Below are 25,365 nucleotides of genomic sequence, written 5' to 3'. Positions count from 1 at the left end.
GTGCACAAGCTATCGGGAGATTACATAGTCATTTGTTGTATAGTTTGTTTTAGTAAAAGTAATGTGAAATCACATCCCTTGAACTATCGTCACAGAATATTAGTTAGCAATTCAAATACCCTCTGCACAGACAAGATATATTTTAGGCTAGAAAAATGTTGGCCTATCTGTAAAATTTGTCAAAATCCTATAACCAAAAGATGTATATACTTAAATTAGTCTTAGTGTGATAACTTCAGCCAAAACTTTTTTTTTTTTTTTTTTTTAAATTTATTTAATGTTTTATGGACTAGATATCATATTTGCTTTTAATGACCACAATGTTAAAAATATTGATTTCAAAATAATATCTGGAAAAAAATTGCATATCAATGTATTTTGGCCAGATTGACTGCATGCATTCCCCGCCAATAATCTAGAAATTTTCAGAAAAATCTGTTGGGAGTCTTGGCTACAAATGTAATTCATAAATTATAGATGCCTTATAAATATGCATAATATGCTAATGAATCTGTCCCAAGAAGGAGTAGAGGTGTTTTGTTTTTTCACCATGCGCTCAGGTGAAGAATATTGTTTTTTCACCATGCGCTCAGGTGAAGAATATCTTTAATGAAAGTGCTAACAAGGAAGTCTATTCAGATATTCTCAATATATCTACTAGGTACAACTTGTTATAATTAAAACTCCATTATTCTCTATTTTGTAATACAGATATAACCTAAAAGTGATTACAACTTTGGAATAAGCTATTGTTGATTTCCAGTACTTTAGATGCCCATTTCATCAGATAGCACAAACCTCTCGTAAAAATCGACCTGTTTCATGCTCCCACACACATGAAGTTATGAATGTGTCACAAATGAGCGTGTATTGTTACAATTAGTCTTTTATCACACCGTTAAAATCAGGCAATGTATAAATAGTCACAGAACTGAAAGGGCACTCCCTGAAGCTCCTGTATACATCGTTGGGGAGACTTTACTAGATATATCACACCTGTCTATAGATCATCCAACAATTAGTCCTACACCAAACCGGTATTGAGGTTTCTGTGTATTAGCGTAATTGGCCATGCCGCTGAGTGCGAAGGTGAAAGGAAGTGGCATCAGTTTCTTCTCCATTGTGGCACCTACAGACCAGTTGGTGTCTACTTGGCCTGAAACAGAATTAAGAATCTTAAAATAACCGACATCACCTACTGGTCGATCTATGGCATTTCAAGTACAAACTCTTACTTTAAACAATAAAAACAAATTTACAACATATCAAAGCTTCCCCTTAAATTATAATACATACACAAGTTTTCAGCTGTATTTAACAAAGGCATTTGAATAATATATAACAGTCTCACTCTTTTTTAATGACGAACACCTCGTGTATGAACAACAAAAACGTAAGTTATGGATAGTCATCACTGTACGTTATTCGCATTTGTGTGGTATGTTCAGGGACAAACATGTCAAATCTACCATCTGTAACATATATTTTTTAAAGTAACACCAGGGATTTGTATGTTTATGTACCATCCATAACTAGCATATGTTCAATGTAACATCAATGTCTTTGGAGTAACATCAGGGACATGGGTGTAACATCAGTGACTCGTACCTTTAAACGTAACATTGGTGGACGGTATCTCCAGCTGGTAGCCTAACGTGCCCACACTCTCCCTACTTGTAAGACTTGTTTCCACTTCAGCAGCTACTTGAAGTTGTTCACTAATTTTATGGTGATAACAAGCATGAGCTGCCCCTCCTGTAGGACATAGGTTTCCTGTTAACTGCCATCGCTGTCCTGTTAAAAACAATATTCAGTTTAGACTTGTACTTTCTACATTTATTAAACATGTTCCTTGAAGAAATGCAGAGAAATTTCACTTTTCATTATATTTACTATGGTAAGATATTTTAAAGAATACAGGGTTTCTAGAGATCCCAAAATGGCGTCGGTAAAGTTCAATTTACTGTTGATTCGTCGGACCATTCAGTGATTATGACGTCATCATTTGACATAATCACTGGAAGGTGGGACTAATCGACAGTAAATTGTACTTTACCCACATTGTTTTGGGATCTTGAAACCCACAAATTATAGTGTTTCATGGAATTAAAAAAAACCTATGTCCTTAATTTTTTTTTTCACATATTGAGTTAAACTTTATATATTCCACTTGTCACCATTTAATGTCACTCATCAAAATATCAAATCACATCATGCACAGTCTTTTATATCCACATTATCTGTCGAGCTGAATGTTACAATTCTGGGCCATGCATCATTCTTGTTTTTCATGACGCGTCGCATGCCTTGATTCACTTGATTCATAACTCGCATTCTGTTTAACTTTCACCGGTTTACGCGTAGTGCAAAAGCGCTTGGAACAGAGCAGCGATTAACGTTTACGTGAATAATATAGTTACTTCGCTTCATTATCAACATGACAGAGTTCGAGATTGCCGAAATGAAAAATAAAAAACAAATTCGTCTTCCCATTATAAACAATTTTATTTGCATTTTTAACATACACAGTACACAAATCACAGTTGTGGAAAATCTGACAAGATGAATTAGACTTCCCCCCTAAATTCAACGATTTGCCCTCAAATGACCAAAATTTAATGTAAATCCACAGGGGAACTTTTTCATCCGCACAATATCTAAATATTAATAACAACTGAAGTCCTTTCTCCTTGGTTATGGAAAGTCTTGGACATGTAGGAAATGGGAACTACCTCCTACTGGAATTATATACGCAGCGGAGCAATGCAAGCCCCAAATACATTTATGTACCACAGGGGATCTGAGCATCAAATCATGGAAGTTTGGACAATGCTTTGAGAAATGCTTCTTTTTTTTTTTTTTAAATAGAGAAATGCTTCTTTTCTTAACAAGTTGGAAATTAATGATGCTACCAAGACTTTTTATAATCTATATAATGGATAATTTTTGTAATCATAATAATCTGTGTGTACTGTACCTGTTATGCGTGCAGCTAATGACACGACTGTGAATTGTTTACCGGGAATCTGTGGACCAAACTGATAGACTAGTTCTCCACCTAAAGCTAATCGTGATGTCACTGTCTGTAAGTACTGTGTAACAAGTATACCTGCAAGATAAACATTTAAGTAATGTTTTCAAACACCTTTGTCAAAGTTTTCTCGTGACACGTACCCTATACTGTAGCTGCTAACGATGATAAATGAAGCGATTTCAACTTCAATTTTTGTCAGCAAAGGATTTTATGTTAAAAAGAACTGGCAGTAGAAATTTTTGTTAAGAATTATAAGATGGGGATGTACTTTTACTGATAAATAAATATCTATACAGAGCAACAAAATTATGACTTCCTTTATAGATCAACCTTTCAACCTTTGACCAATTTAATATAACTTGGTTATTGGTGAATATATAAATAATATGATATAACACATGGACTTTTCAGTGGCAAACTTTAATACCCACCATTGATATTAATTGCTATACTTTAAATAATAATGAAGATTTTCACTGGTTTTGACAAACTTTTAACATTGACGCATGACTGTCATACTTTCACTTTCGCTGACTTGGCTACTTGTATCATGGGTACCGTATTCGACCCAATTAGCGCCTATGTCCCTATTCCATCTTTGCATATTACAGAGTTGGCTCTCTTACGGGTAGGTATCGATTGTTACGTCATTGTTTTGTGAGTGCAATTCATGTTGTTTTCTCCGAAAAGTATGACGTTACGCTCGCAAACATATGACGTCACAATCAATACCTACCTGCAAGTGCAGATAACTCTGTAATATGCAAATTCGGAATAAAAGCCCCTCCCGCCCGCTTTTTGAGGCCTCGATTTCAATTGCCAACGCATAAATAAAGACCAAATCTACACAAAACTGTCTAGATTTGCAATAATTATGTTTTATTAGCACCTTTTTCAATTTTTCAAAACGCCCTGGGTGCTTATTGGGTCGAATACGGTAATACATTCAATAGAATCTGATCTAGATGAGAGATCTTACCAGCATTATTTATAATATCTACATTTCCAGCAGTAACTGAAGCGGTGTAGTCACTCCCTTTGTAATCCAATGTTCCTTGAGCTGCTGCACATTTACTGTCTTGAAACTTTATCAATAGAAAACTACATATCATTAGATAAGAAACGATTATGGATGTACTCGGTAACAATTAACTTCCATAGCTTAATGTTACTGCACCAGCCGTTGTTTACTTAATAGTCAATAAATGTCTATGGAGAGATTAATTATTATATGTACTTAATGAACAATTTCCTACTTTGGTCAACCTCAAAAATTCTCCTTAGAACTTTTTTTTATAACAGTCTGTTCACAGTGTATACATATATGTACAGATGTGCATTACAAAGTTTTTATTGAATTTGGGATATTTTGACTTTTTAGTAAGTATTTATCAATTTTTTTTGGATGTACAAAGAAAAAATTTCTCAAATAAATTCTTTTATATCATATCAATGGTTTACACTCCTGTCTTACCTGTGACACAAATTTTGTCCTTATTCGTTCGGAAAATGCATGAATAATGTTGGCGTTGAGGTTTCCACTAGCATCCACATCTCCTATGATGACTGGATACACCTAGAGCAACCAAAACAATTCAGATTAATGAATAATGATTATGGTAATCCACAATTAAGATTTACAATCACAATATTAAGTCGTCAAGTCATTGAATTTTACTGCGTTCATGTTGATATCCTTTTAAACTCTCGCTTAAATCCACAATTTATAGAGAATCCCAATCCCATTTTCTACAATTTTATTATATGAACTGCTCTTTTTATGTTAACTTATCCTTATAACAAATATCATAACAACAATAATAACATTTGATGAAGAGTTTTACAATTTACAATATTCTGAAGATATTAAATAATGCTAGCCTTAATGACCATGAGCATACAAAATTCCTCATACACAGACAGAATGACAAAATTTTGTCAAACAAGTACGTAAAACCCTTAAAATAATTATTATATCAAATACAAATCTGCAGTAATTTCATTTATTTAACAAAATGGACTCCAATATCTTAGTTTCAGTATTGGGACTCTTCAAAAACCAAGGACCCTCAAAGTTGAAACCAGAGGAAAAATCTCACAATTTTGGATGTCTTATAAAATTGATAGTGATTTTTCTGTCTAATTTCCAATACTAGAATATGCCGATATAAGACAAGTTTAGTGATTTTACTAATATTGGAAATAAGTTGAAATTTCATGGTCGAACATCAGTTTTATTTCCGCAACCAATCAATGATTGATTAATATCTATTATTTTATTCCTTGATGTAAAAACATGTCCCATATGATAATTTCCTTCAAAGGCTTAAAATTGCTAGGACTCTCTGTGCTGTCATGTTTTCATATCGCTTATTTCTTCACAAATCATGCTCATCTGAACGTTTACATTACCACATAGTGCTTATGCCATCTTTAATTCACCTAGACGCTTAAAATTTGAAAGGATATGAATGACAAACCTGCAGCCACATTCAAGGAAATGATTTAACAAGTCGGCTATGACTGTTTTGCATGTTTTACTGATCAGCTAACTTTATACTTTGGTTAATCATAGTGTCGTCAAATTCCGCTGAAACTCTATGACAGATTTTTTTTTTACACAATTAATTGATCAAACACCTCGAACCAACGATACTCGATGAACTTGATTAATCGGAACACCAAAATTCTCCAATAGATTTTACCTCTGATGGGCTAAGCTGCTTTGATCCAATGTATGTTGTTCCAAATCTATACCCTGACAGTGCTGGATTTGTCCCACTCATATTGATCGTATGGCTTATCTGGAAATGGCTACTGAGACCCTTGGATATTATAAGTTTTCCTCCTTCAAAATTCTGTGGAAATAACTCTGAAAAAAAATCAAATGTCAGTATTAATGTATAAATAAAAAATGAGGCATTTTTTGAATAAATTTATGATGATGAGGTTTTGAACTGCACTGATATATGTAATCAATAACAATAGGTCTTTGTGATATATAAATCATAGTTAAATGTAACAGGAGAGAAGAAAATGAAGCGGCCAGACTAGGATTCAAACCCGGGGGCCCTCCGAACACAGGCCATGGTCTACCAAAAGAGCTACCTGGTCACCGATGATCAACCCAGTCCAATCCCGCTACAATTATAACACATTTACATACTTGTACAGTAAAGCTGTATGGTTTTTTATGTGGGAATAAGGAACTGTTTTTTCTGTCAGATCTTTTTCTTTTTTCTATCCTTGCTTCATCACTTTTATGTTTGAATCTGACATCTATAATAGGCAATGTCTGCTAGTTTCATGATATTATTTCATGGTGATTTTCTTCTATTATTGAATAATAACAGCAGCAACAATTCTTTTGAGTTCCCCCCACCCCCAACAACAAACACCTGTTCAGCTATTGATAAGGCAAAAAAAAACCATGTCTGTTTAGGGTCCTCCAACCCTACCTAGATTTTACACCCCCCCACTCTAAACTTTTTATTAATGAAAATTGAAAATCTTGTGATGCATCATTTTCGTTTGTGTCCGTGGCGAATACCTCAACTTTTGGGACTTTGCAATCAAAAGCACCCAAAAAATGGCGGCCATGACAGGTGAGCTGGCTGGCGAAACGCAGGCAAACTAACCAGGTACAGACGCAAAAACGCCAACCATGCAGACATGACAATTGGATTATGAATGGTAATTACCAATTAATTAAAACACTTCAGTGCACAAATATACCTAAAGATATCTGCTGACAGTGAGGTATTTTTTGGCATGTGGTCCACGTTTCAGCATAGTATGGCGTAGCCGTGTATTGTGTCACGTACTAGCGGTGACTGGTGAGTTGATCAGCGCATTAATTATTATATAAGTTGTTGAGTTTTTTTTCAGGGCTAAATATTGCTTTGGTAAATCAAATATTTTGTTTCAATCCAAAGTTAGTGTGTACACATTTATTATATTTCTATTATTATTATATAATACACAGTCTATGTGTGGATTATTCTGTATATCTACAAGTCTATAAAGCGAAAATGAAAAAGGCGAATTTTTTCCATTATTAAAATAGACACATTTTGCAAAATTGAAACAAGAAAAAAAAGAAAAATTAAAAGACAATTATTTGTAAAAGAGAAAGAGACAATGTATAGCAGCATGTTAAAGTATGGTGAACAATATAAACTGCTTTTTAATGCATGAAAATATCATGCAAGTACATAGGCAATAAATCTGTGGCATGAATATTATATAAAACTTTTTTTTTAAATCCGACATACCAACCCTATTTTTTTTGGCCTCATGTGACTCTAAACATTTTTTTTTTTTTTTTGCCCAATGGTATTTTCAGGTTGGGGACACCCCCGTATATGCAGGGTAGTCCTGCATTTGAGTAATAGTCCTGTATTTGAGGGATAATTTTGTTACTCAAATGCAGAATTCTGTGAAATGAAAATGGATAAAGTTGATTTTAAAATTTGTATCAAAAAAGGGTATCATAATTTTCTTTCAGATAGCCATATAACTAATTGGAGACTTTATGTTTTTGTGAATGAACTATTGAATTCTATTATCTCACTTTGTGATAAAAATGACAGTTGAGGTGCTTTCCATAGACTACAGAGTATAGCCATCAGGTAAATTTTAATAGTGCCAATGTCATGGTTGATTGACTTTTACCTGTGTTCTATTTTTAGCCCCATAGTAAGCAATAGAGGTGATTTTGTTTGTGACTTTTACAAAACATCTATGACATACTTAAAATCTAGATGTCACACTCCATTTGAAGTAATAATGTGGAAAGCTTGTAAGTTAGCTTGATGGCGTGCCATCATAAAAAAATTATTCATGATACAAAGTAAAAAGCAACACGCAAGTGTTGGGCGGGGATTAGGACAGGGTCAATTATCATTCGGTAGACCTAGCAGTCGCTCAGTTGGTAGAAGCACTGTCGCGCTAGTGTTCTGAGTGTCCCTAGGGGAGTGGGTAAGGGGGTTCGGAATCCCTGTGTTCTGGTCGGCTATAAATATTTCCTCGCTCTCCTGTATGACATAACTATTAATCACTTTTCTCATTTTCAGAATCCCTGCATTTGCGTAACAAAAGTGATCCCTCTAATATAAGACTATAAACGCTAATGTAGGACTTAATCCTGCATATACGGGGTTGTCCCCGCACCCTGTGTTTGTGAAGAAACTTCATTGCATGAGGATTCATAATCTCAGACCTCCACACGAATTGGAACGCGGAACGTTGCGGTTTTTCCGGAACGTTCCTGGCGTTCCGCTAAATGGTACGCCATATGTGCCGTGAGTATGTGTTGACATTCCGCTGGAACGAACCGGTTCCTCTGGCACGTTTTGTTTGAGGGTTCCAAGTTGGAACCAACATGGCCACTGGTGAAAGATGTCCAGTTTTGTCCTATTTAAACAAAACTATGCATGTACATATATGTTGTAAATGTATTTTACGGGTTCTCCGCACTGTTGGATCATGTTTACTAAACCCAGCTACGGTAATTGTATATGTTTTGCAAAGATTATGACTGAACTTACATGTTACATCCGGGAAAAGTAAATATTTATCAGCAAACACGACGAAAATTACCGATTAAAGTGTAATTATTGTTGTTTACATTTAAATAAAAAGCATAGCATTTCCAATAGCATTTATTTATTGCATGTACCAGGTTGTTGTCCGCCATGTTGGATTCCGCGTACTGGACCGTGAGTGTGCCATTTAACGAACCCGTGCCATTTTGGCACATCAGGAACGTTCCACTAAATGAAACACGCAGTTAGTGTTTAAAACGGTAATTGTATGATGACCATATCTGGCACGATTTTCTTGCTCATTTATATTGTTAAATCAGAGGAAATACTTTAAAAAGTAAAAGGATCACATCTCTATATATAACTACAAGCATATCAATAGTTGCATTCAATTTCACAAAATAATATTGAGAGTAGTACCAGCAAAATGTAGTTATTTTCTTAAGAAAATTCTACATTACTTTATAGTTTTCTCAGTATACAACAGCTTATTTAAGATTCTGACATTCTGACACCTTGGTCCATGTATAATGACAATAAATGTCTGATAATAGTGTTATCGCAATAAATGCACATTAAATCTCATACCATTTATTATCACAGAGTTACCTCCCTTTCGCGTAGGTATTTATTGTGACATCATTGTTTTGTGAGCAAGTTTCACATTGTTTTCTCTGAAAATTATGACATTACATTCGTAAACGTATGATGTAACAATCAATACTTACTTGACTGTAATATATATATATGCAATGGGGTAATAATGCGTGGTTGAACAGATACTAATGTGGCAATTAGTAACAATATCTGCAGCCAATCAGAACTCAGTATCCTGTCACATGATGTACTAAATTAAACTTACCCCACTAGTATCTTCTCCACTGATAGAGATTCTCTGGAAATCTGGGGCCAGATCATATTCCTCCTGCACCTCAGGGAACTCCATAAATACATTATCGACGTCGAAGCTGGACACCCGATTAACTGGAGCATGAACACCATTGTCACGCTCATGACTTCGCGCTGATCCACTACAACAAGACAAATCATGTAAGGACACGTAAAAGAAGCTATTAACAGATATTAGCATATTTGATCCGTGTCACCTTGAATGTGAAGAGAGTAATCCGTTAAACACCTATCCAAGTATGACAAACATATGCAGGGCCAGTATCAGGTTTCTGCTTCTGAATCTGACATTTATTGAAAAGAAGTTAAATGTATATAAATTGTTTACAAATCTGACAAAAAGACAGATGATGCAAGGTAAATAACAATGGACAAAATATTGCTTGTTGTAGGTAAGTTTAAACATACAACAAAATGATGATACAAATTTACAAATCAATCAACGGAACTGAAAAAAAAATCATGTTAGAGTTTCAATCTATTCTTTTCCAAGATTCACAAAAAAAATTAAATTGGTATTGTAAATACCTTAATTCATCATTTCAACATATGATAATACATAATGTATTACAGTAAATAATACAAAGTCTTTTATCACAATAAAGGGTATATAACTGATAACTTGACTTCACCTCAAACCTTAAAAGGGAAAAAAATCTCAAAAATATTTTCAAAATAAATACATGATGCATAATTTTGCATGCATGTTGTACATAATGCACCTAATCAGAAACCATTTACATGTAAAGCCATTGCACCATCATACACTGTACCAATATACTGCATGCTATAAACTTGTATATTCTTAACACTCAGTCCAATTTTAAAAACCCTAAACCACAGAAGTGTAGTGCTCATCAATATAATGGTCAGTGTATCACCTTTTGCTGGAAGCTTTGCGAGCTAAAAATCAAGATTTCTCTTTGTCCTAATATATATGTGCCTGAATTTAGTTTTGTATAAAAAAAAAAGCATGGAGTGCACAAAATAACATTTGTGTTTAAGCTGTCTCCATATCCTTTCTAAGCACAGAAAATGAAAAGGACTCCATTCCAATTATATAAGGGGACCCAATTTTTTCTGAGAAGGACCCAATTTGTGGAACATCCAGCGCAATAAACCTTGAGCAAGCATGATACCTGGCTTACAAAGGTTTTCTTCAGACAAAAATGCATCTTACACAAAGAGCACAACACCAGTTAATGAACAACAAGTCATAATGTATCTGGACAAATATCCATGAGTGTTACATTGCAGCATTTAGGTCAATACGGATACAATTGGTCACTAAAAAAGTAAGCTCATGAATGTACAATGTAGAATTAATTATGCGATAATCTATTCAGTTTCATTTCGAAATTTAAAGAATACCGACATACATACCACTGTCCAAACAGGAGACTTTCAATTTCCTTCATCACTGTCCGTAGGAATCACAATATATTTTCAAACTCATGAATTAAACCAACTGAAGGTTATTACAAAACTATTATCCTGTTTTTCAATTGAAAAAAATAATCAAGAGATTCAAACTGCAGGATATAAATTCATCAAAGTTGTTTGTTGATTACGAAAAATATTTCCTTTTAAAGATTATATTAGGATATTGTCAATACATAAAAAAACACCTTATGAATATTTTATGTAAAATCAACTTAGATTGAGTGACATGGTTTACACAGAATGTTATTCCCAATGGGATATTTGCTTAAGTTTTTCGTAAAAACAAAGCAGAACTGCCATCTATTTGAGTCTGACAGGAAAATATCAATTTAAATACATTGAAACTGTAGATTTTACACAAATCCAATAGATCTCCAGTGAAAAGCTTGAAAAGAGTGAAGAAATAATTAGGTTCAAAGAAGTGGGTAATCCTAGAGGCTGATTATATAGATTATATATAAATCCATGGCAATGTCTTGGTTCGTTATGTAAAGCCTACATGTGGAGACAGATACGGTAAATATCATCAAGTTTTGTAGGTCATTTTAATTATCTAGCTGTAACTGTGGTAAATATCAAATTTGTGTGTCATTTAAGTCTTATCTACAGTACTATAATTTTCTTTTTATGTCAATCTTATTCTAAATCATATTGGTGAAGATTTAGGACGGTCCATTCAGTTAGGGGGGTGGGTGGTTGGTTACACAAAGTTCCACAGTATAGATTGTAGCGAGAATATTAATGCGTAGGAGATATTCTTTGAGGCAATAACAGGCCAGGAAAGCACAGATATCCAAAAATAAATAAATGAATTTCAATTTTTCCATGTAAAGTAATTATCAATCTTTCAATAATAGGAAATAAATTACATTTTTGCCAAATTTCAGTTGGGTAAATTTTCATTAGAAATTTATAGTGCCTTTGATGACCATTTTACCTACATAGGTAGGTATATTTAGATGTTTAGATAATATACAATACAATGAGTGAATAATAAAATTTCTTTCAATATGGATGGAGCTTTACATAATTTCAGTCCAATTTTTAATTCAAAAGGAAGCTCATTAAATGACTTATTAGCTCACTATATTAAATATCTTTAAGTTTCTTACACCAAATTAACGTTATTTGAACTGTTATTCTCAAACATTATTATATTTCATAATTTTACTTATATACAAATATATACCTAAATTTGATCTGTTACTCACCAACATTTATCGTAATTCAATTCATTTAGAAACATTTACCGTAGTTTCTTACTTGCACTCATTTACCGTAATGCATCAGAAGTCATTGCCCACAGTTCATTAATTGCTGATGTATATTACAGAAAATTTACCTACATGCTACTATCAATCTGAGCACAGGTGTCCATCATGATTGCCTCACATGTGTGTATTGATTAGTATTCAGAGAATTACATTAAATCACCAATGTATCACCAATCCAGCTGCTCTATAGCACCTGAACATGTATTTTGTGATGTTCTTCTATTATTCACCAATATTAACATAATTTTGAAAATTATTAAAAACAAGGAAAACTAATATTAGTTGGGGTTTTTCTTTCAATATCTCCCGATCTGCACTGTTAATATCAATAGTTATATATGCATACAAACATTTGGTGTTCTATACTATTACGTAGTATAAATGTAAGTGATTTATATACATTTTGTAATTCATTGTAACTTAATATAAACTCGAACTATCGCCAGACTGGACGACTATAAATACCCCCTGCTTCACAAATTTAGTAATAACTCTGATGATAGGGGACATTGCAGAACCCTGTATAAGTTTATTCAACTCCCCTTTATGTCAGAGCTCTGTGTACCAAATTTTATCAAAATCATTCAAGTAATTAAGGAGGACTTCGTCAGACAATGTATTGTCTACAAACAGACACACGGACAGACAGACAGACAACCTGATTCCTGTTTATCCTGGGCTTCCTCTTACCTTCGTTGTGGGAGGTATAAAAATAAACCACAAAATAGTAAAAAAAAACACGTCCTCATAAACAATAAATATTTCATTCTATACAACATAACTTTATAAAGGGATTTGATGTAGGTACAGGAACTGTGTGGTACAATAATTGCTTCCATGGCACCAATACATCAATACATTAATTCTGTCATGCCATGCCAGCTGGTCCTCAGCCCACAGGCCAATACAGAAGTATACACAACGAACATGCATCCAATATCACCACATGCATACAGAACAAAATAACCTTCTTAATCTGCTAATGCATAACCAGATTATCATACTTTCTTAATCCATTAATCTTAAATTACTTCATCAAATTAATGTTACAATTTACAAATATATACAGCAAAAACTAACAGGATCTTTTAAAAAGGCGTCTTTCATATATTTACATACTTTGTATAATATGTATATCAACAAATATAAATCCCAATAGCTTTTTATATTGAAAAAGTTAAGCTTGTTCTAAACTGCAAATATATAAGGTATCATTTTTAGAAGAAGTAAGTAATTCTATTTTTTTTTTTAATTTGACAGAGATGTGACCAGAAGATCAAGGTCAACTTGAACATTTTTTTTTTCATCATAGCATGCTAGGTCCAATTTTATGTCTCTTTGGAGAAAAAGTTATTTGAAGTTGATGTTGAATGGCCAGCTATTCCAAAAACAAATATCATGCATAACCCTTAAATCTAACAGTAATTAATGTTTGTTTACTATAAAATACCTGTATTTGTTTGTTTGTTTGGGTAAGTTTTAGTTTTTGTTTTTTTTTTGTAAATTTATCATTAATTTTGTATTGATTTGATATTTCTATTCCAAGAATATTATCAAAGCATCTAAGAAAATAAAACTAAAAGGTTGCTATGTAAAAACAAAGAGAATATATATTGATGACCCAATTTGGAATGTTATAAGCAGTTTGTGCAATAAATTTGAAAAGAATTTACTTTTATTCATACTTCAGAATATTTTTGTACAGTGATGTATAGCCCAACAAACATGCATATATATATTTAAGGGAAAATGGCCATTATATTAGCACCAGTGATTCTGCTCATCATTGGTAATATAAATCGGGCTTCTTAGATGAATCAGTGATAAGTTATTGATAACTAAAAATTAAGCCTCGAAGCAAATATACACAGGTCAATGTCTCATGTTTGAAAAATCAATCAAAATGTCTTGCCTTGATTAATTAATTTAAGTTCTTCACATATGAGGCTCGTTATACTTCAAGATACATACATGTACAGACACCAGGGTGCATATTTATATAATGGCCAAGATTACAGACAAGTAACTTTAACAAGGAGTATATAATGGTGACACTCACTTTTTACCATCCTCATTCTCATTATTTAGTTGATGATCTGATGCAAAACATCTGTAACGTCAATAAAGTTAAGTTTAATATTCAAGGGAGACAATCATTTTAGTATTTTAGTATCCCAGGGAGACAACCATTTTAATATTCAAGGGAGACAACCATTTTAGTATCCAAGGCAGACAACCATAATTCTCTATCCAGTGAAAAAAAAACCTTTCAGTAGAAATATACATTTGTATATCATATATAGGTTACATGCACAGATACAAAGTAATGTATAACTAGGTCAGAGTGATATACATACATCTCACCTTTAGGTGATGTACATTTGTAGGTCAAATGTCTAACTGTTATAAGTTGGGGAAGCCTATACTTCAGAAGTATATTTATTTTAATCTTATTTTAATTAGCAGAATTCATGTTAAGAAATAAAATAAAATAATCATGAAATGGCAAATTCATCATTGCACTAACTAGAATGTCTGAAATCAGTTTTGCACTAAAAACCGATCAAAATTGCAAAAACATGTACAGTATTTCTGATAATTCTATTCTGTGTATGACAAAATGTTAATTATCTGCCTTTTTATCAAATCACAAAGTTTATATTTAGATATAAAGGGAGATAACTCACTACCATAATCCACACACGCACACACATACAAGATGCAATTTCCTAAATTTTCATCACTGCAGTACACACTAAGGAGATAAAGGTATATATATATATATATATATAAGTAGCAGGGATGGTGATAACAAAGGGAGACAACTCGTTAATTCCTGATATCCATATAAGCACAATCAAAATCTTAAACTGGGCCTGGAAAAATAGACAAGTTAGTCAATTATTTGAGTTTTGATTGACACCTATTTAAACCTTTTTTAATGCAAAAATGACAAAATGTATGTTAATGAGTAAATACAGGTAAATGCTAATGTTACAGCCATACGTTCTTATATAAGACAAACAATATGCTAAATACTCTCAAAAGAAAAGGTCCAAACCGACATTTCCTTATAAACATTTGTGGGGTCCATGCAACATCACATGAAGCAATGAAAGATAGATAAAGCACCAATTTACTCATTATCTTATAAGGAATAGTGATAAAGAGCAATTAATTCATTGACCCCTGAACATTCATAATGAACTCTTCCAGCTTTTGAATTAAAAGTTCATATGTGATTGCCTCTTTGGGATAAATCAGTTAAAGTAAACCCATAGAAGTGAATGTGTTGTTTACAAGAATCAACTTCTATATATTTTTAGCAAAGGTGATGACTTTGAATTGAATTGACAGCAGGTCTTGAACCTGAAAAAGTCATTTAACAAAATGTCCATATATCTGTGGAGTATGAATCATTATGGCCAAATGGTGGGGACTTATCATGTGATTTCAAGATATATCAATTATACTAGTAAGAGAAATACAGAGTACATATGTATACTTCCATGGACATTAATAAAGAAATTGGTGCTGAAATCAGTCATTGAAAACAACTATATCTAAGTGCAAATGGCCCTTACCTGTCAACTCTGAAGTTAAGGCAAAAAAAAGAAACAGAACAGAAGACTAATTTAATGTCAGATCAGATGAAATTGACAGCTAACTGCTCTTCTCAATTCAACATATTAAAACGCTTTACATCAAATGTATATTTTTTTTAGAAATCATAGCTTAATCTATATTTTTATTAATTCTATTCATTAAATTACCTGAGTAAGACTTAGATATTTATGTAATTTAAGACAAAGTCAATTAATATAACAATATAAGGCTTTATAGAAGTCTGAAAACCATAATTAACCTAAAGATTCAGTAAACAATCACAAACATAAAATCTGGGCTTTAATTATTTGCATATTTCTATACACATATTTTAGAAACTATATCATGCGCTGCATGATCTTTTTTAATCATGTTTGACCTAAAACCATGGCTTAATTAGTAGTCTGACTAGTACACCTGCAATATATCACACTAATCAATAATACATGATCAAAACACTGGTTTCCATGGTGATCTGATATACAATTACTGTAAACTGATCAGTACACAGCTTCCTGTTGTCATGGTAACCAATATAAACACGGGATGAAAGTTTTGTGTTGAATTACATTCAAGATGAATGAGCATGTATTTGTGAAGAATATTTTCCCCTCAACTAAAGAAAAAATACACTGGATATGCAACCATGGTGTATAGTGTCCATGTATACATGTAAATGATAGAGCTAGCATGTGTCTATAAAGACTACTAAAGTTGTGCCACAAGCAAGAGGTCTAACAGGCCTGTATCACACCATTACTGCTGCTTCTGTGTGTTTCTTATTTTAAATACTGATAATAAGATCAATTTAAGAATGAACTTTGAATAGATGTTTTCTTCTTTTAACATATGATACAATACATTTCCAAAGCCAAAGTACTCTTACTTCAATGAAAAGTAGTTTATGATAGGAAAGTTCTATAATGTTTTTAACAATCTTTACAAACAGCATACATGTATGATCTTTTTAAAGCATTCTGGATCTCAACACATTGAAAGTGCTGGTTGATAATCATGACTATTGCATTAAAAGTAGGACAAATAATCAATATGAACAAACTTATGTAATTACCAAAATTCACTAATTATAATAATTATAATGTACATCTTACCCTCTAGCCCTTACAGATGTCATACTGAATCAAATCTTAGTGGTATACTACTAATGTATCATTAGATTCTCCTGAATTTTTGGTAACACTTAACACACTGAAAGATGTATAACTCATAAAAAAAAAAAAAAAAAAAAAAAAAAACTTTTGCCATTGCTTGCTTCAACATTTGAAAGCCAAATAAAAGGGTGTTGCTCAGAGGTGGGACTGGTGATCTGGTTATTATAAATAACTCAAATTTACAGCGCTCGAATTTTACTTTTTTTGTCACTTGCTAAAAATAGCAAGTGCCCGAAATTTGTACTTGCTAAAATATCTTTTCACTTCTGATTAAATATCCAAACTCAAATTACAGTTTCGTTATATATATAAAATCATTGATTTTTGCATCAAAAACATTATAGTAAGAACATTGTCCCGATATTTTCCATTAAAATCAATTTATTCACAATCATTATGTTATTTTTACAATTGTCCCTGATAAAAACCAATTGCTAAAATAAGCAAGTACATTTTTTTTTCACTTGCTATAATTCTGGTATATCTACTTGCTAAAAGCAAGTTTAACAGCCTAAAATTCGAGCCCTGAATTTATATTACCTACCCAGCTGATTCCTTTGGCAGTAGAATGGGTAACTTCCTGTTGCGTAAAATTAATATTTTGGAGTTTACATAGTTAAAGACTTAAAAAGTTGTTACACAGCAACACCATCAATATGTATTGATTGAACGAGTCAGATTGCCCCAAGGTCGTTCTGTGAAAACCTCATATCATATTCGGCCCAATAAACACCAAGTGTGCAGTTGAATAATATATATAGGACAAATGTTGGAAATTTTCAAAAAATTATTGCTGAATTAAATATGCGATAAATCAATTTGTATAATAAATCAAGAAAAGGAGAAAATAGATAAATAACAATTGATTTTCATATTTCCAGTCTGAATTTAATTTTAAGTCAGTGCAATTGAGTCCTCAAAAAGGAAAGGGGTACTTGTAAGGACAGAGGTGCTTATATTGGGTGAAATATGGTTAAGTAATGAGGTTAAAGTGTGAGTGATACAGTATATCATTGTTTTCCACCTATGAGGAAAAATAGTGCAATTACACTTGCCATATACACATTTGGTGGTTATGCAATTGTTATAACATATTTTAATTATTGTGATTTTTTTCTAAAAATTCATAGATTAAATTCAGTTTTAGTCAATACTACACTGCTACATACACTGATGTCAATATGATCTGACCAAAGCTTGACTAAATCTTGTCTGAACACCTTATGATCTTGCTAATCATTTGATATATTTTTCATATAATATATTGCTAATCATTTGATATATTTTTCATATTAAAAACAATCAAATAAAACTTAGAGAGTTAAGCAACACTTTTAATTTGATTAGCTTTTAATTTGATTTGTTGGTTTGTGAGATATCATGAGAATTTTATAATGTTACTGTCTGCTGTATAAGACTGGTGACCTATCGTGTAATTATTTTCTGACAGTGAATGTAAAGAAATATTTTTGAAATACCATTATCCCTGTATTATATTATATGTAACTTTAAGGTTCACATACGTACATCTTTGCTAACTATAAGGATTCTGAACCCATTTTCAAGAATATTCCAAAACTTTTGAAATTCTTTATAAAGAATTACCTGTAACTTAAATTTCCTCATAGAAAATGTTAAAAAAAAAGATGATCTTAAAGAAAGTTTCATAATTATATGATTTAAGTTTTTTTCTTTAAAACATATGGCTCTATATCGTTTCTTATATAAGGTTAAGAACTTTACTTCAGTTATGCAATGTTCATGAAACTGAGCCTCGGTTTCATGAACATTGCATAACTTGAGAAAACTTCTCAGTGATCAAGGCCTGAATTTGTGTTTCACTCACAATGGAGTGATATATGATCTATACTAGGGCTGAAACGATTAGTCGAATAATCGGAGGCGATTAGGTTAATGATGCTAATCGCTGATAATCGATTAAAGATTTTATTAATCGTTAATCGTAACATGCATAGCAAGTGCATTGTAAGCTGACTATAAACACGTTGACAGATCATGGATTTCTGAGTAAGCCATTCCGACTGGAGTTTCATCTCTTTATGTACATGTTTTGAACTCAACAAAGTATATGTGATGTGAGAAATACTTGTTAAATTACGTCTCTGTGGAAGTTAAAGTCATTAATCAATGAAAAATTGGATTTCATGAGAAAGCTTGCAGCACGCTGTTCGCCAAGACTTCATGTTGTTACATCACAGAGGCCTAATCGCCGCCGGGACGCTCGGGAGCGGAAGGAGCAGTAATCTTAAACATTTAAATTTTACTATTGCATGTGTTTATCATATAAAAAGAATGTTTTTGTTCATATTCTAATTGAAGATAAGAGTTGTTGATTTATTTTATTTTTTTTGATCACGGAAATAAAAAAAAGTTCATTGACGAAAATTTGGTCATGTCGCTCCGTGGCGACCCAGATTTGGTTGATTAGTCGTACGTGTGAAGGTCACACCAAAACAGCTGGTTAGCAGACTGGATTTAAACGATGTTACAGAAGACGATACAGGAACAGAATTCAGAGCTTATTTGGGATAAAATATGTTTATTTTGTAAATCTATTCTTTTTTGTTGGTAGGCTTATATTTTGTAATATCGTACAGTAGGTGTTATTATTAGTTGATATCAAAACATGTCGGACGTTTTCATTAGATCTACTGTTGTCAGTAGTGAAACAATATAGTTGCCTTCAATTCAAACGATTAAAACCTTGTAAAACAGCATTGTCTTGACTATATACTTAAAAATTGACCAATTTTCCCTTATAGCACTCAACGTTTTGTTGCATAGATGCTGCAAGTGCATATATATAAACAAATCTAACAACATATAATAAACCCATCACATGGTTGCCATAGTAAAACGGCAGGAAAAGATACATATTCTGGCTTTATACATCATAATTAAAACTAAAAAGTCATTACCTGTATTTTCCAACCGATTTCATAAATTTTCATATCAAAACAATTTTAAGTTTTATTAAAAAAATGAACTACTTTTCCCATACCTCCTGCTGTATTGCCTCTCGAAGTAATTTTTTGTTTCCGTCTGTTCTATTGGATATGTTCCCAGTTCATACGGGGCTGACACCTCAGCAAATGCTTCCTGGCCCTCCACAGTGCGGTTAAAGATTTTGTCTGCTAGTTCTTTAAATTTGTCATCCATTGGTGTGTGAATATGCTTTGGGAACTTAAGTTTTGCTGGAGAAAATGTGGGCGACATCACTTCCTCTATAAAAAGATATCAAAAGTCATTATATATTATACAGGTAAATTTAATACACTGTAGCTACATATGCATATGTCCGCTCTAAAAAGTTTCCACCCCCACTGCCATCCGGCTTAATTCAATAAGTTTACACAAATGTACAGATATAAAACTTTCATCAACATGCTAGATCGAGGCCTCTTTAAATTTAACTCATTCTAATTTGTTGTTACCAATTTAATCTACTGGACAAAGAAGTAAACCTATGATTTTCAACCTTGTCAGATGAAAAAGAGACTAAAGAGCAGTGTTCAATCTACGATTATTTTTCGTGGGTCGGTCCTTTTCAATGGTTTTTTGTGAAAACAAATTTCATGGCCAGTCTGCCAAATTTATCTGTTAATCAGAACACTAATACTACAATTATCCCAAACCATTTTATGGTCAAAATTATATACATTATATTGCATGTACCACATAAAGAGTAAAATATGCAGACGATCTCCAAAGGTCAGTGACTATTAAAAGATTGTACTAGGCCATAGACAAAAATATCCTAACAGTTTACAGCATTCTCCTTAAATCGTTGATTGAAACGACAATCAACAGTAGATGACCTAAGCGTTAATCAAATCGATCGATCGAAGATTTATATACTGTGTACACAGATACCTGCGATATGTTTGATATTAGATCTATTGCGTTCCGAAACAACGGAAAATTTCTAGACCGTGGCAGGAAATGGTTTGCACAAGATCGTCTCAATATTAGCAAAGCAGACATCGTTTTCTGGTATTCAAATGTGGCCATCTCGGTCTGCATTGATTACCTGACGGTCTCTTCTTCAAATCGTCTTCTTCTTTGTCCATTTTAGCCCTTAGTATTGCCTTTACGAGTCTAGTATTGGAAGGGTCACGGATGCACTAACTGTCAACAAAATAATGACAAATGAAGAGTTCCAACTAAGGGGACACAACTCTGCCGGAATCGAGTATAGACTGGTTCCCCAGTATAGACTGGTAAGTATAGACTGGTGGGAACAGGAACCAGTCTAGAATCGAACCAGTCTAGAATCAAGTACCGAGTTTCTGCAAATCGTCTTTTTATTCGCAAATTTATAAGAAGAAAGCAAAATATATATATATATTTAAGATGACATAGAAATAAATTATTTCAAATTTTGTCAAATATTAAAAGATTTACACAGGAACATATTCTATAAAAATAACGTGGAGAGTCTTTATCTTCTCTTGCAAGGATGGGCAAGAAAAAAATGTTAGGATGGACAAATCTGGAAGTCATATCAACATGAGAATGTTTAGCTATTGAGTCATTTACACGTATTTCCGTGCGTATATTATAGGAAGCAGTACCATCGGAAACCCAGTGCCCCTAGTAGAAACTCCACTGTATATGCCCCGTGCGGTCGCGGGTTCGAGCCCGTCTGTCGGCCCACTACTCGCCGTGTTACAAGCCTCTCTATCTAGACCTAAATAGAGCTACACTACGTAGATTAAGTCGTCGTAGTTGGCTTCCTAAGCTGGAAGAATTTTTACAAAAAAAAAAAAAAAAAAAAAAAAAAAAAAAAACTTATTGATTCCTTTTAAACACTCTTGAAACATAAACTTGCTATTAAATGTTTAAAAAAATGTATATATCTCCAGATTTATTTATTGGTTTAATGTATTTACTGACGTACTGTCTGGAAATTATATATATATAGTATCAACACTTCATGGTCTTTCCAAAATCCGACCAGAATTATTTAAATATTAAAACTTTTACTTATTTCCAACGAACTATATCGAGGCATAAAAAAAAATGTGCGCACAGAAATAAACACGTTTTGACTTGTAGTACTCAGTTCTAAATTCAAAAAAGGATCCGGATAATGTTCTTTCATTGACTTTCAACACGAAAAAATCTTCTAACATCGCATTTTATTTATTTGATAGTACCCTATTACGTGTTTTTTTCTCGTTTTTTTTTTTTTTTTTTTTTTTTGTAGATGGCGGAACGCGTATGGTAATGTTGTTTTTGTTGCACCATGAGCAATTACCCTCCTCCCCTCTCCCTCATCCGACCCATGTGGCTCTTCAGGAAGTAAATTAGAATAAAATAATAAAGTTAATTAAACTTCTTTTTATTCAGACACGTCATTTAGCCATTGTGACTGTACAAATGTCTAAAGCCAGCTCGTCGATGGGAAGATATTTTATGAACTAAAGCTGGTCCAGAGAGAAAACTTTTTTCAAACATTCAACTAAAGCTGAGGAAAAACTTTTTCAGGGAACGGATTGTTGTTACCACTGTCTAATGTTCCATAACACCAACTGCATTAACCAGTTTCTTCGGCAACCAGATGGAGTTACTAAAGAGGTGGCCAGCAATGTGTGGTGTCATGTGCAGGATGGACAGATACATGGCACCAGAAGAGAGTTGTGCGTCCAGCCCCTTGTCCCTGTTCAAGGATGACCTTCTCTGTTTAGTTCATAACGGTTGTCTGGGTTGATGCATGGATGGCCGAGTTGGATATGGTCGATTGGTTGACCAGCTTCCCACACATATCGTCTGTAGCACTGTTCACATTTAATGTTGTAGACCACACTGCATTTCATCACTTTATCTTTTACATGGATTAGCTGTTGTCGGATGTTATATCATAAATGTTGTCACCATGACTTCTGAAAACTATGCAGAGGATTTCCTTCCCTTTTCCTTGGCTACCGATACAGCGTGCTTCAATCAGCTGACAAATACTGTGCGATACAGTCAAAATATTCCGTACACTAAGAAATTTATTTATCAAAATTATGCAAAATTCTAATTAGAGCAATGTACATATATAAGATAGACCCAGAGAAAGAGAACAAAATTTATAGTTGCAAACTGGCAGTGTTTCATCCTCGATACCAGTGGCGTAGCGCCCGTGCATGCTTGCATGCTCAAGCATGCAAAAATTAATCTGACTTACATTTTTGAACAGTCAGAAAAAAAACACAACATTTGAAATACACGTGACACTGCAGAATATAAATTATGTATAAATTACCATATGATATGCCCAACTGAATGCCTAACATAACTTTGTGCACATTTGAAGACTTGAAGATTGGCCATTCTGGAAATTTATTAGAATAGTCTATATATTTCCGGTTAACAAGTTGTTAAATATGTTTGAATTTTGTCGAAGACATATTAGACTTTCACTAAAGAAGAAGACTTCTTCACCAAAATCCCCCCCCCCCCCCCCCCCCCCCCCCCCCCCCCCCCACCCCCCCCCCCCCCCCCCCCCCCCCCCCCCCCCCCCCCCCCCCTCAAAGAAGCAATTGTGGATTTTGAATCGGGAAACACTTACGAATACCAAAATAAACAACATCGCATGAAAAGAAATATTCTAAAAAACATATAATTTATCTTAAAAAATGATAGCAAAACAACTTAATTATTTAAGCAATTGCAACATGTTCTTGACCTTAGTAACGAAAAAGTGTATTAATTGCAACATGTTCTTGACCTTAGTAACGAAAAAGTGTATTGATCAAATTTGGTTCACTTCCCGCCCGTTAAAACGCGTGTTAATCCGTGATTTCTGGTGTCACGAAAATAGTTGACTTTTATTTTGTCGAATATGAACAGATTTTTGATTTAGAAAATAAAAAAAAAAAAAAAAAAAAAAAAAAAAAAAAGAATTTTTGTTGTTGTAATTGTTAGAAGATAGAAAAGAATAAGTAAAAAATAGGTCATTAATAACAATTTTTTACTTGAGGTGGTCGAGGACTGGTCCCTTCCTACGCAATTTCCAGCCATTTTGACAGTGGTCTTTGACTCGCTGTCATAAACAAACCAACAAGTAAACTTAATTATAATTTTATTTAAAATAGTCTCCATAAGTTTTTCACCAGTTAAAATAACTCAAAATTCTTCCCCCCCATACTTACTAATTTAATATTTACACCAAATATCCGTGTTTTTTGTGTTCGAGCACTTGTCACGGGAGTACCTAGTATGTATACAATGTATATAGTTTTGCATGGTTATCACCTAAATATTGTGACTTCCATTAACCATTGGTATATACGTTAAAAGTTACCAAAGAAGTAAAATGGTTACTACATTGAAACAATTTCCCGTCAGCTTCTACCGGGGCTTCTGCCCCTGGACCCTGAGCAAGGGGCGAAAGCCCCCTGCAGTGTAGCTACGCCGCTGGATACTGCAGGGGTTTCGATCACTTACGATCTCTACACCCCTGGACTATCTCATAGTGAAATAGGAGTGAGAATATTCGATCGAAAAATTGTCAAAATGCATTAAATATTATATATTAGTACAATGTGTTTGTTCCACAATTATTGCATCATGACTGAAATATAACAACTTTTTAACAACTGTCATCGGTCGTCACTGCTGTGCATCTGCACACAAACAACGAGTTATTCCTCTCATAAATTCGGAGAAAATTATAGGAATGAAAGTCGATATATCTTGTACAGCGATAGACTTTAAAATATTTCAAAAACTAAGTGACGAATTATCTTAAAAGAATGCCGAACATTCTAAATGCCGAGGTGACCAAGTGCCGAGACGTCCATACTGTGATTCCCAGTGGGATGACGAGATTTTACGAAACCTAGCTCCAGTCAAAATTTATTGATGGCATAAAATCAGCAAAAAAGAGTTGTAGATTAGAAATGGAATCCTCGAAAGATGAATAGTATTATCAATTGGCCTAACATGAAAACCAAACCCTCAAAGCCCAGACACGAGATTTAAGATCGAGGACAAATTTCCAGCAGTGTTGAAGAAGCCAATAAAATGTCTTTGTAAAGATTATTGCACTCCTGCTAGGTCATCCTCGACACTCCAGGAGTTCCGATCATTTATGATCTCTAAACCCCTGGACTATCTCATGAATAGTGAAATTGAAGGCAGCTCAGCGGAAAACATTTGACCAATCACAGGCTAGCAAAGATTTCCTTTGAAGACTACAATGAGAGTGACGTCTAACATCAAAACCACACAGTCAACCACAGTGTACCGTTATACGGCTCTTTTGATGAACATCAAATGACTAAATTACCTACCTCCAGAACCATACCCAGGGTGTGTAGATATCGTAAGTGATCAACCCCTGGGAGTATCGAGTTATCAACATGGAG

At 33.4% G+C, this 25,365-nt stretch overlaps 2 protein-coding genes across 5 annotated transcripts; both read right to left on the bottom strand.

Moving 5' to 3' along the window:
* Nucleotides 1-1,007: 1,007 nt before the first annotated feature.
* LOC138317339 (mitochondrial import receptor subunit TOM40 homolog 1-like) lies at nt 1,008-5,916 on the bottom strand. Its single transcript, XM_069258931.1, has 6 exons — nt 5,740-5,916; nt 4,509-4,610; nt 4,014-4,119; nt 2,978-3,109; nt 1,609-1,794; nt 1,008-1,156 (listed from the first exon to the last, which is right to left on the bottom strand). The coding sequence occupies exons 1-6, from the start codon at nt 5,818-5,820 to the stop codon at nt 1,008-1,010; spliced, it is 756 nt and encodes a 251-aa protein (XP_069115032.1). The 5' UTR covers nt 5,821-5,916.
* Nucleotides 5,917-9,412: 3,496 nt separating this feature from the next.
* Nucleotides 9,413-21,192, bottom strand: LOC138317336 (AMP deaminase 2-like). Of its 4 annotated transcripts, XM_069258924.1 has the most exons (5): nt 21,036-21,192; nt 20,007-20,229; nt 17,529-17,564; nt 14,266-14,316; nt 9,413-9,611 (listed from the first exon to the last, which is right to left on the bottom strand). In XM_069258924.1, the coding sequence occupies exons 1-5, from the start codon at nt 21,073-21,075 to the stop codon at nt 9,428-9,430; spliced, it is 534 nt and encodes a 177-aa protein (XP_069115025.1). In that variant the 5' UTR covers nt 21,076-21,192; the 3' UTR covers nt 9,413-9,427. The 4 variants fall into 4 exon arrangements, with proteins under 4 accessions (XP_069115025.1, XP_069115027.1, XP_069115026.1 ...); XM_069258926.1 differs by lacking the exon at nt 14,266-14,316; XM_069258925.1 differs by lacking the exon at nt 17,529-17,564.
* Between the last annotated feature and the right edge of the window lie 4,173 nt (nt 21,193-25,365).

The sequence above is a fragment of the Argopecten irradians genome, chromosome 3 (assembly GCF_041381155.1).
Source record: "Argopecten irradians isolate NY chromosome 3, Ai_NY, whole genome shotgun sequence".
NCBI classification, from domain to species: Eukaryota; Metazoa; Mollusca; class Bivalvia; order Pectinida; family Pectinidae; genus Argopecten; species Argopecten irradians.
Note: the sequence above shows the minus strand (reverse complement) of the source record. Positions and strands in the feature narration are given on the sequence as shown.